Source organism: Glycine max, unplaced genomic scaffold, assembly GCF_000004515.6.
Source record: "Glycine max cultivar Williams 82 unplaced genomic scaffold, Glycine_max_v4.0 scaffold_121, whole genome shotgun sequence".
Lineage (NCBI taxonomy): Eukaryota > Viridiplantae > Streptophyta > Magnoliopsida > Fabales > Fabaceae > Glycine > Glycine max.
Window position 1 is genome coordinate 30,140 of NW_024464765.1, and position 12,076 is coordinate 42,215.

Below are 12,076 nucleotides of genomic sequence, written 5' to 3' on the forward strand. Positions count from 1 at the left end.
TCCGTAATGTGACGGAAATCGAAAGGAGCTGTTTTTCGCAATCCGTGAGTTTTCGTAACTTCTTCGAAAGCTAAAAAAGAGTAAATACATAATCCGTAAGGATTCGTAACCTTGCGGAAGGAAAATAAGTATCGTTACGAAATTCGTAAAGTTTCGTAACGTTACGGAAAATGAATTACCAAAAAAGGTAAAGGGGGGTGCATTTAGTAAAAAGGGGGGTACAAATAACAATCAGGCCCACTTGGGCCTTCCAGATTCTTCCTCCATAAGGCTGTTGCTTCGGGAGGAAGCAACCTTGCTCACCTGGGCGAGCTGGGTGGCAAGCTCCTCCCCTATTTTGCTATAAATAGGGGGAGGAATGAAGGGAGAAGGGGTTCAGCCTTCTTGGCACTTTGTATTCTCTTAAATTTGCTGAGAAAAATTGTTTCCGTGAAGAAAATCCAAGCCGAGGCGCTTCCATAACGTTTCCGTGAGTAATTACGCAAAGGTTTTCAACCGTTCTTCGACATCCATCGTTCGTTCTTCATTTTCTTCGGTCTTCAACTGGTAAGTACCCCAAACCGAGCTTTTCAATTCATTCTATGTACCCGTGGTGGTCCACATTTTGTTTGATGTATTTTTATTCTCGTTTTCATTTACTTTCCATACCCCCTTTTTGACGTGCTCCAGTCATTTATTTAAGTCATTTCTCGCCTAATCAAAAAATAAAATAAATTTCCACCAATCATTTAAATTGTATCATCCGTTAATTTCTGTTAAAATTAATTCCGACCGTTCGGTCGTGCCGTAACTACGTTGGAAATCAAAAAAGAGGTAAAATAATAATATAATAATAATAAAAATGTCTTTTAGTAAAATGAAGCGAAAATCAATCGGACGTTTTCTCTTTGGGATTTTTTCATTCTTAATCGAATTAACTAATAACTAAAGTGAAACTAAGGCTAAAATCAACTCGCCTAGTCAAGCTCGTCCACAAAAAAGTCACTAAAAAGGGTTTGAAAGTTTATCATTTCAGTTTCTTACCAAGTAAAAAGGATCATTTTTAAGGTCCAACGCCTTAAAAATGATCACAATTCAAGTAAAAAGAATCGCTTGATTCACTCTTAAGAAAGAACTACGTAGGTCTGATTTCCTCTTTGATGGAGGGTACGTAGGAGCAAGAGCCCCGCTTTTTGTCGACCTCAAAAATAAAAAGAAAATAAAAGTTAAGATAACACAATTTCCACAATTCTAAAAAATAGGTTGTTGTCCTTCGAGACAAACGTAAGAGGTGCTACTACCTTCCTCAAACGTAAATACAACTCCCGAACTTAGAATTTTCATTTTGACCGGTTTCCTTCGGTTTTTCCGACGTTTTCCACAAATAAATGTTGGTGGCGACTCCGCGCATCTTTCCTCCTTTGGAAAGCGCACCCGTGAGCCTCGCCTCGCACGCCCGCAAAAGGGCACGTTGCGACAATCATCATAAGCAAATAGCGCATGATAACACTAAAAACATGCATTCACTTCATAATGTTGAAACGAAACCATTAAATCAATTTCAAATCTAGAAACCATGAATGAAGAAAACAAACCTAGTAGTAGCAAAAGGCAATGCCGAAACCAGGACTTCTGTTGCCCTAACCAAGTAAATTCCTATCAAATGAAGATAAATCACCAAAAACATTTGAACACTAAAAGAGAGAAAAGGAGAAACAAACTCACGATCATGGAAAGATTGTAGATGAAATGCCTCGTTAGGGATTAGGAAGAGAGAGCATCATCCTAAGAAAGGGTTAGAATGATTTTGGTTTTTGAGAGAATAAAGAGAGTGTGTCTGTTCTTTTTTTTTCATTTTCATATAATAAATAAAATATAAAAATATGAAAGGAGACTATAGTTAGAAGGGCTAGTTAGCATATAATTTTAAAAATGTTTTTATGGAAAAAAATTATTTAAATAAATAAAATTTTATAACTAAGTTACAAATTTTATATTTTTCTATAAAATAAAAAATTAAATAAATAATCTTAATAATTATTTATACATATTAAAATTAAAATCAAAACATATTTACATCAATAAAAAAATATAATTTTTTAAAATAATAAATTATATATATTTAATATACAGTTAATTGTATTCATAAGTAAAAGTGTTCGTAGGTAAAGTTTTTAGAGATTATACCGATACTAAACATCGACAAGTATAAGTTTTTTTTTTTTTTTTTTTTACCTACATCAAACTTGGATAAGTATATGTCATTTTACTTTTACCTACAGAAAACACATGTAGGTACAAGTTTATTTGAGTTCTAACTACACTAAATTATGTTCGTAGGTAAAAATGCCTGTAGCTACATGGAAAATTTCTTGTAGTGGGATGATCATATACAAACTCCTCCTCAGCTTGACTCAACAAGTCCTGGAATGAAGATTGGTTCAAGTATGATACAGGGATCACAAACCGCTTCATTTTCTCTCCAACATAGACTGCAAGATGGCTCTTTGGCGCATCCATAGCTTTTGAAGATGCTTGATTTGCTGCAAATAATGCTTTTCCGATACCAGGTAAACAAAAACCCATTTTTGTATTTATTTGAGAGAGAAAAGTCTTGAGAATTTTGAATTTTGAATGCTTTAGGATGTGAATGATTTGTTTTGATGCTAAATGCTTGTGGTCGTGAATATATATAGAGAAAATGATATGTACGAAACCATTGGTTGGATGAATTATTTGGTGAAGGAGTGCTATGAGATAGGAGTGATGGGACCAACTTAGAGACAAGGGCATATGGTGTTTTCTTGAGGACTTTCTCAAGAATCAAAGTAACATGTTTGGTGAATGAAGGCCAACATATTTCCCCACTCGAAAAGAAAGAATATATGAAAGAAAATATCAAAGGGGTTCATGTTGAGCAATATTAAGGGGGGCAGGGGCAATTAACTTAACGTGTGCAAACTCTAGGCTGGGGCTGGTTAGAATTTTCTGTACATTAAAAATTTGGTTGATAGTGTCTCACGATCATGTACTCCGTATTGGTTTTCTTCTTACCTCCAAAAACTTATTCAGAGCTGTCAATCTGGTCTGCTTAAGGTTTACTGGTTGCTATCTGTCACTCTAATATTTGTTGGTACATGGTTGATATATATATATATATATATATATATATATCAATAGAACTGTCAGCTTACAATTATTTGATGAAGCATGTGAAAACTGAGACTTCTGAAGCATATCCACCATTGGTTTAGCTATATCAAAATGCATGAACAATTATTAGGTTCTCAGGTGGATCTTTGCTGGCCACTATCTCAGAAGGTGAGACAATGCCATGTCATCCATTGTCCCTCAATAGACAATGCCATGTCATCTATAGTGTATTGTCCCTCAATACACTATTTCTTGGGTTCTTAAGCAACACAAGTCATCACATTCCTAAAGTATCAGAATTCAAACATTTCTTTCATATAAAAGACCTTTATCATCAGTATATTATTTGTTGAGTAGAGCAACAGAAAACTATGGGTTTCCACATACACGGTATTATTAGGCGGGCTACAGTTTCTACAAACCAAGGAGCCACCAAGAAGCTTGAAGTAGCAAAAGGCTATCTTGCAGTCCATGTTGGAGATAAGATTGGATGGTTCATGATTCCCGTATCATACTTGAACCAACCTGCATTTCAAGACTTAGTCAAGCAGAAGAAGAATTCGGATATGATCATCCAACTGGCGGTCTAATGATGGATAATATCCTTCGTATTCGAGACCGAAGGGGTCTCCGTGAAGAAAGCGATAAAGCGAGAGAGATAAAGTGAACTGAATATATTCTACTTGCTTTATTTCATATCAAAGAGAGTATTTAAAACTAATGATTAGTGTTGTCTAGAATATTCCAGCATATGCATGGTATGTGCTACGTGACAAATACGGTTACTAACAGCAAGCAATATTAATATTGCTAATGTAATATTCATTCATGCTAGTTAAGATATCACGTAATCCTTCTAGAAGCTTGGTTTATGGATATTCCTCTTGGGCCGAAGCTGATGATCTGCATGGTCTGCATCGTGGTTCGTATCAATACAGCTGTCTGGAAAATGCACCTTGTCCTCAAGGTGGAAAGTAGCGTTCATTGTATCCTATTTTTCCCAAGTGGTTTCTTCCTGGGGTAACCCGTGCCACTTGACCAAAACTAGTAAGGAAGGTGGGGCTGTGGTGTCATCCCATTTTGACTCGAGAATGCGTAGGGGTTCGATCAATGGGTGATTGTCTTTGGCGTTAGGTGGTAGAGGGTCTGTTACTTGGTTGATGGGGCCATGATGAGGCTTGAGGAGGGAGCAGTGGAAAACATCATGGATTTTAGAGGAAGGGGGAAGGGCCAATCGGTAAGCTACGGTGCCCACGGGTTCAACGATCTGGAAGGGACCATAGTAGTGATTCGAAAGTTTGTTGAAAGTGGTCCTGGATACTGAAGTTTGGCGATATGGGCGTAGTTTGAGGTAAACCCAGTCACCAACCTTGTACGTGACGTCATGGCGCTGGTGATCTGCCTGTGTCTTCATGTGTAGCTGGGCCTTACGAAGGCACGTGGTGAGAAGATCCCAGAGTTCCTAACGTGTAGAAAGCTCGTGGTCAACTGCTTTGACCTAAGACGTCCTGGGAACATAGGTACTGATTGAAAGTGGTGCTTTCCCATAGGTAGCTTCGAAGGGTGTCATGCCTGTGGAGGAATGGATGGACATATTATAGCACCATTCTGCAAGGGAAAGGTACGTGAACCACCGAGAAGGAGTGTCATGGACAAAGCAACGTAGATACTGTTCCAATGTGCGGTTGAGAACCTCGGTCTGCCCATCGGTTTTAGGATGATACGAAGTGCTCATGCATAGTTGGGTGCCTGCAATGGTGAAGAGTTCGCGCCAAAATTGTCCAATGAAGATGGGATCACGGTCCGAGATGAGGCTGCGGGGAAAACCGTGGAGTTTGCATACCATATTAAGGAAGAGAGTGGCAACCTTATGGGCGGAATAAGCTGGCTTCAGGGTGCCAAAGTGAGCCCCTTTGGTGAAATGATCGACCACGACAAGGATAGTGGTGTAGCCATGTGAAGGGGGAAGGCTCGTGATAAAGTCAAGAGTTAGATCTTCCCATGGAGAGGAGGGTATCGGGATTGGTTGGAGTAAACCCCCTGGGCATTTGGGCTCGTATTTAATAAGCTGGCACGTGGTACATTTGCGCACAAAGTCTCGAACGTCATGGCGCATGTTGGGCCAATGAAAGCTAGCTTGAAGACGATGGATGGTCTTAGCGAAACCCATATGCCCACCAAAAGCTCGTTCATGGTGGCTTGGAAGGTCGACGGTGCATTGCACAGGCCGAACGGCATGACCTTGTATTCGTAATGACCTAGATGGGTGCGGAAAGCGGTCTTTGGTGTGTCCTGTGGCGCCATTAAGATCTGGTGGAAGCCCTGCCGGAGATCCAATTTAGAAAACCAGGTGGCGGTGCCCAGCTCATCGATGGTGGGGATAGGGAAGCGGTCCTTCACGGTCACGGCGTTGAGAGCTCTACAATCAACGCAAAATTGCCAGGTACCGCCCTTCTTCTTCACCAACAGCACCGATGAGGAGAATGGGCTATGGCTGAGGGTTATGAGGCCGGTCGATAGAAGTTTATTCACCTGACATTCAATCTCGGCTTTCTGAAAATAAGGGTAGCGGTACGGGCGTATATTCACGGGGTCTGAGTTGGGGAGGAGGTGAATTTGGTGGAAAATTAGTCACGGGGGTGGTAAGGATGTGGGGGTCTGGAATAGGTGAGAATATCGAAGAAGAGGGTGGTGGATTGCGGGGAGAGGGTGTGTTAAGGGAGTGTCGAGGCTGGGTGGGGAGGTGGGGCTCAGGGAAATATGGAAGAAGGCCGAGGTTGAGTGGGTCTGAATGAGGCGGCGGAGTTGTAAGAAGGAGGTGTCCGCGGGGGTGGTTGGTGCATCAGCGTGGAGGGCACGTTTATGGGCCAACTCGTCAGGTGTGAGGTGCTTAAGGGGTTGTTTGGATGGCGGCAATGGTAGATGAGTGGTGGTGGGTAGGGGTAGTGGGAGAAGGGGTGGTGGAGTTGGGTGGGTTGGGGTGGTGGGCATGGGGCATGGTCTGTAGGAGCGACGGCGATCCTCCAACTTTTCCTCCTGGAGTTTGGCCAGAGAGATGGCCTGGGGAAGAGAGACTGGTTGCAAAGCCTGAACCTCCCGGCGGAGCTCCGGCGTGAGACCTGAAGTAAAACAGCTAAGCAAGAAGGAGGGGGGAAGACCTGTGACCCGGTTCGCGAGCTGTTCAAACTCGTGGAGGTAATCGTTCACCGAGCCTCGTTGAGTAAGCTTGGCCAGTGTGCCTTGGGGGTCATCATAAAATGTCGGGGCAAAGCGAGTCTCGAGCGCGTGGAGCAAGGAAGACCAGGAAGTGATCAAATGGTTGCGGTGCATCCATTGAAACCAGCTCAAAGCTGGAGCATCCATATAAAAAGAAGCAACAGAGATGCGTTCCTCCTCAGGGGTCTGATGATAGTCGAAAAATTGGGAGATCTTAAAGATCCATCCCATGGCGTCTTGGTCGTCGAAGCGCGGCACATCAAGCTTAAGGGTATGGCAGTATGGGGGGTGATGAGGTGGGGTAGGTGGTGGCTTAGGGGGAGTGTGGGGTGGTAGGTGAAGTTGAAGTTCAAGGAGTTGGTCCTGGATGGAATCGAGACGAAGGGTGAGGTCATGGTGAGCGTCGGTAAGGGTGGACTGGTTCTGGGCAAGGCGACTGATGGCCTCTTCTAAGCGGTCGGTAGTCTTGGAACGTGTATGGTGTTCGGCCATGGCGTCGCCGGTCGGCAGGTCAAACCAATGATGGATAATATCCTTCGTATTCGAGACCGAAGGGGAGTCTCCTTGAAGAAAGCGATAAAGCGAGAGAGAGAAAGTGAACTGAATATATTCTGCTTGCTTTATTTCATATCAAAGAGAGTATTTAAAGCTAATGATTAGTGCTGTCTAGAATATTCAAGCATATGCATGGTATGTGCTACGTGACAAATACGGTTACTAACAGCAAGCAATATTAATATTCCTAATGTAATATTCATTCATGCTAGTTAAGATATCATGTAATCCTTCTAGAAGCTTGGTTTATGGATATTCCTCTTGGGCCGAAGCTGGTGATCTGCATGGTCTGCATCGTGGTTCATATAATCTAACTATACCATGCATGGAGGATGAGTTCCTAAATGTCACCTCTCACTTGAATAAGCTGTAAATCATGCTAATACATACCTAGATAGATTAGATGAGGCAAATTTGTATAGAAGGAACTTTTGTTTATTATAAGGATTTTCTATTATTTATTCTTGTATAATCCAATTGAAAGGTTGAAACTTGTTTCCTGAATGAGAGTGCACACTAGACATTGTTTAGACACTTTTTGCTTTTGCCAAATGTTAATTAATTTTAATATATAAAACATAATCATTATCAAATTTAAGTTGATATATATATATATATATACATATATATATAGGCTATCAGCTTATATTAGGGATTAAGTGAAGTAATTCTGTTGCAGACGCCGATCAACCTTGATAGTGGTTGTTCGTTGTTAATGCTTCTGTAATGTATTTCAATCCATAACACATTTGTCCTGATACAGTTTTAGTCATCTGTTGCTTAATTTATTTATAACAAGTGGCTCTTCTAGTTCCTTCTTTTAGAACCACACAATAACTATATATCTTGTGTTAATTTAGTATATTCCGTCCCGTTCTATCATCTCTGCACTTAATTCCTGGTATAAGCTGGTAGCCTGATATATGTCAACTTAAATTTGACAAAGATACTGATGTATTTGTGATTTGGGAAAAGAAAAAAGTGTTTAGACAATGTCTTGAGTGTATTCTCATTCAGGCAACAAGGTTAAACTTCCAATAGAATTATAAAAGGAAACAAAATACAAAATCCTCAAAAAACAAAGGAAAATTCCTTCTGTACAAATTTGCCCTGTCTAATCTATCTTTGTCTCCATTAGCATGCTTTACAAGTCATTCAAGTTAGAAGTGACATTTAGGAACTCATTCTCCTTTCATGGTATTGTGAGACTACCCATTGGATGGTCATACCCAAATTCTTCCTCAGCTTGATTCAACAAATCTTGAAAGGAAGGTTGGTTCAAGTATGAAATGGGGATAACAAGCCGCTTCATTTTCTCTCCAACAAAGACTGCAAGGTAACCCTTTGGGACATCCGCAACTTCTGAAGATGCTTGGTTTGCAGCAAATGATGCCTTTCTGGTACCAGGAAGACGAAAACCCATTGTTGTATGCGTTGAGACTTGGGAAGAGAAATGTCAAGATAGACTTGTATATAAGAAACAAGTTTTTGAACTTCAAATGCTTTAGGATGTGAATGATTTTTTTGTCCTTAATGCATGCAGCCATGAATATATATAGATGAAAGAATTTCTAACAAATCGTTGGATAACTGAATTATTGTGGGGAGGGCTGAAGGCTATGAGATAAGACTCATGGGACCAAGGGAGACAAGGGCATATGGTGTTGCCTTGATAAATTTTGTCAAAATATCAATAGTTAACATAATACTACCCCTCGTTCACTAGTTAATCCGCTTGAAATGAAATAGATTTATAATCTCAAACCCGAGAGATATAATGACCAATGATCTCTTGCTATTTGTTGCCTTATAAATTCATGAGCCAGAAAATATGGAATATCAAATAATTGATAAACAAAACGTTATGTTTAGGCACGTCTCAATTGGTAATAAATGGAGGGCTTGATGGCCATTGTTTGATAAGGCTTTAATTTATCATTCTTGATAAAGGCACTGAAGACAAACCCATGTATATGCCCCCCATCCTTTAATAGTCATTCTCTCTAGGAATTGGATTTCCAAATGATCTTAAAAACTATATATACACTATCCTTTGGCTTCACAAACAACACATGCCATTGCAATCCTGAGGCTTAAGCATTTAGATTCATTCTTTGAAAATTTAAGATTGTTCTTCTGCCTTCAATCAAGCAAAAAAATGGGTTTCCGTTTACCTTCTATTCGATGGGCATCATTCATAGCTAGCCAAGCAACTTCAAAATTTGTAGATGTGTTGAAATTGCTACAAATTTCTAGAATATTCTTAAATATAAATATGTATGAATATGGTAGAACAATCTAGAACTATTGAATATGGTAGAACAATCTAGAACTATAATGTGTATGAATATGGTAGAACAATCTAAAACTATAAGTGTATGTATAAGATAGAAGAATCTAGAACTATCATGATACTAATCTATCATGAAAACTCTAGAAAGACCTAAAGTAATGTAGAAACATTCACCACCATTGAGAGGTTGGTGACTTGAGCCTATAAATAGGCAATTGGTATGTTGTAATTGATTAATCCAAGAAATCAATGACATAGCCTTCTTTCTAAAACAATTCTCTAAAACTATCAACTACCAACTATCATCTAACCAACTACCAACAGTGGTATTAGAGCTACGTTCGGTCATACATTGGGCGTAGTTATATTACCTACCTACCATTCCAAAATCCTCCCAACTACTTCAAAATTTTCCTTTGTACTATTAACCCACTCTAATAATATTTTTTCTAAGCTATGGATAACACTACTCAATCGTCAACTATTTATGTCCCTATCTTCAATGGTGAAAATTATGATTTCTGGCATGTTAAAATGGAAACATATTTTTCATCTCAAGATTTATGGGACATAGTAGAAGAAGGCTTCACCATTCCCGCGGCTACTTCAGCTCTTAATGCATCTCAAGAAAAAGAGTTGAAGAAAAATAAACAGAAAAATTCAAAGGCGTTGTTCACCTTGCAACAAGCGGTGACTGATCCAATTTTCCCAAGAATTATGGGAGCAAAGACTGCCAAAGAAGCGTGGAACACATTGCAGGAGGAGTTTCAAGGAAGTGTTAAGGTATGTGCCGTTAAACTTCAATCTCTAAGAAGAGATTTTGAACTATTGAAGATGAAGGAGTCTGAGACAATTAAAGATTACTATTCTAAAGTTAAAGAAATAGTTAATCAAATGAGAGCTTTTGGGGAAGATATTCTTGACAAGAAAATTGTTGAGAAAATTCTAATTACTATGCCCCAAAAGTTTGACCCAATTGTGACAACGATTGAGGAAACCAAAGATCTGTCCACTCTATCAGAGACAGAACTTGTGAGCTCTCTTGAAGCATATGGGCAAAGACTATATAGGCATAATGAAGATACAATTAAAAATGCCTTCCAGTCAAAGTTTAAATTTCAGCCCCAAAACAAAGAAAATAGAGGAAAGAAAAATTATGGAGAAACTTCCAAAAGAAGAGAAGGTTCTAGGAATTTCCTTAAGAACAAAATAGATAAAAATCCTCCATGCAATATATGCAAAAGGCAAGGCCACACAGAGAAAAATTGTTGGTTCCGTAATATGCCACAATGCAACCATTGCAAGAAGTTCGGGCACGTAGAGAAAAATTGTCGCAACAAAAATAGACATCAAGCCAATATCGCAGAGGAGCATGATCAAGAACAATGTACGTTCTACGCCACTCTAGACATAATAAAAGAAAAGGGAGGAAACTGGTACTTGGATAGTGGATGTAGCAATCACATGGCCAAGGATGAGACTATTTTCAAAAGCATTGACGAGTCTGTCAAAGTCAAAGTTCGACTGGGAAATGGAAGTGTGGTTGAATCAAAAGGCAAAGGCACTGTCATGGTGGAGACAGATAAAGGTACGCGACTCATCCATGATGTCTTACTAGTTCCCAGCCTAAAAGAAAATCTTCTAAGCATTGGCCAAATGATGGAGAGAGGCTACACACTTCACTTTGAAGGAGGTGTATCCAAAATCTTAGACAACAAAAATAAAAGGTCTAAGATAGCCCAAGTAAAGATGAATAAGAGCAATAGAAGCTTCCCTCTAAATTTAAAATATGCAACAAACATTGCCATGAAGGTACAAGTTGATGATTCATGGCTATGGCATCGAAGATTTGGCCACTTCAACACACATGCCTTGAAGTTGTTACATGAGAAGTACATGATGAGAGATCTTCCAAGCATAAAGGAGAACAATGAAGTGTGTGAAGGTTGTCTCCTTGGTAAGCAACACCGATTTCCTTTCTCAACAAGCGGAGCATGGAGAGAGAAAGATCTATTGGAGCTGATACATACAGACGTCTGTAGACCAATGAGGACGCCATCACATGGGAACAACATGTACTTCATACTCTTCATTGATGACTTCTCTAGAATGACATGGGTATATTTTCTAAAAGAAAAATCAGAAGTCTTTGGAGTATTCAAAAAGTTCAAGGCCCTTGCTGAAAATCAAAGTGGAAAACGGATACAAGTACTAAGAAGTGATCGCGGCAAAGGGTGGACTGTCCTCAACAAAATGGAGTGTCCGAGACAACTTACAGTCGCATATTCTCCTCAACAAAATGGAGTGTCCGAGAGAAAGAATCGCATAGTTATGGAGATGGCAAGATCGATGCTCAAGGAGAAGGGACTACCTAACACATTCTGGGCTGAAGCAGTCTACACTGCTGTTTACATACTCAACAGATGTCCAACTAAGTCTGTAAAAGGCAAGACTCCAATTGAAGCTTGGAACGGGAAGAAGCCATCAGCAAAGCACCTAAGGGTCTTTGGATCTATATACTATATTCTAGACGTGAAGAGGCACAAGCTTGAAGACAAGACTATACGAGGTATCTTCCTTGGGTATAGCAATATCTCTAAGGGCTACCGTGTCTACAACTTGCAAACTAAGAAACTCGTCATCATTCGTGATGTTGAAGTTGATGAGTATGCTTCTTGGAATTGGGATGAAGAAAAAGTGAAGAAGAACGTTCTTATACCCGCTCAACTACCTCAAGAAGAAGCTGAGGAAGAAGACCTTGGTGAACCACCTTCACCTTCACCACAATAACAAGATCAAGAACTATCATCACCAGAGTCTACTCCAAGACGAGTACGATCTTTGGTGGACATATATGAAACCTCTAACTTGGCCATACTT

The 12,076-nt window shown here is 39.8% G+C and overlaps 1 protein-coding gene across 1 annotated transcript; it reads right to left on the reverse strand.

The window, feature by feature from the left end:
• Positions 1–8,095: 8,095 nt before the first annotated feature.
• Positions 8,096–8,326, reverse strand: LOC113001008 (auxin-induced protein X10A). Its single transcript, XM_026127649.1, has one exon. The coding sequence runs from the start codon at positions 8,324–8,326 to the stop codon at positions 8,096–8,098; it is 231 nt and encodes a 76-aa protein (XP_025983434.1).
• Positions 8,327–12,076: the final 3,750 nt, after the last annotated feature.

Bases quoted from the DNA above. Each gene is read 5' to 3' on its own strand.
- LOC113001008 (XM_026127649.1), bottom strand. From the start codon at position 8,326: ATGGGTTTTCGTCTTCCTGGTACCAGAAAGGCATCATTTGCTGCAAAC.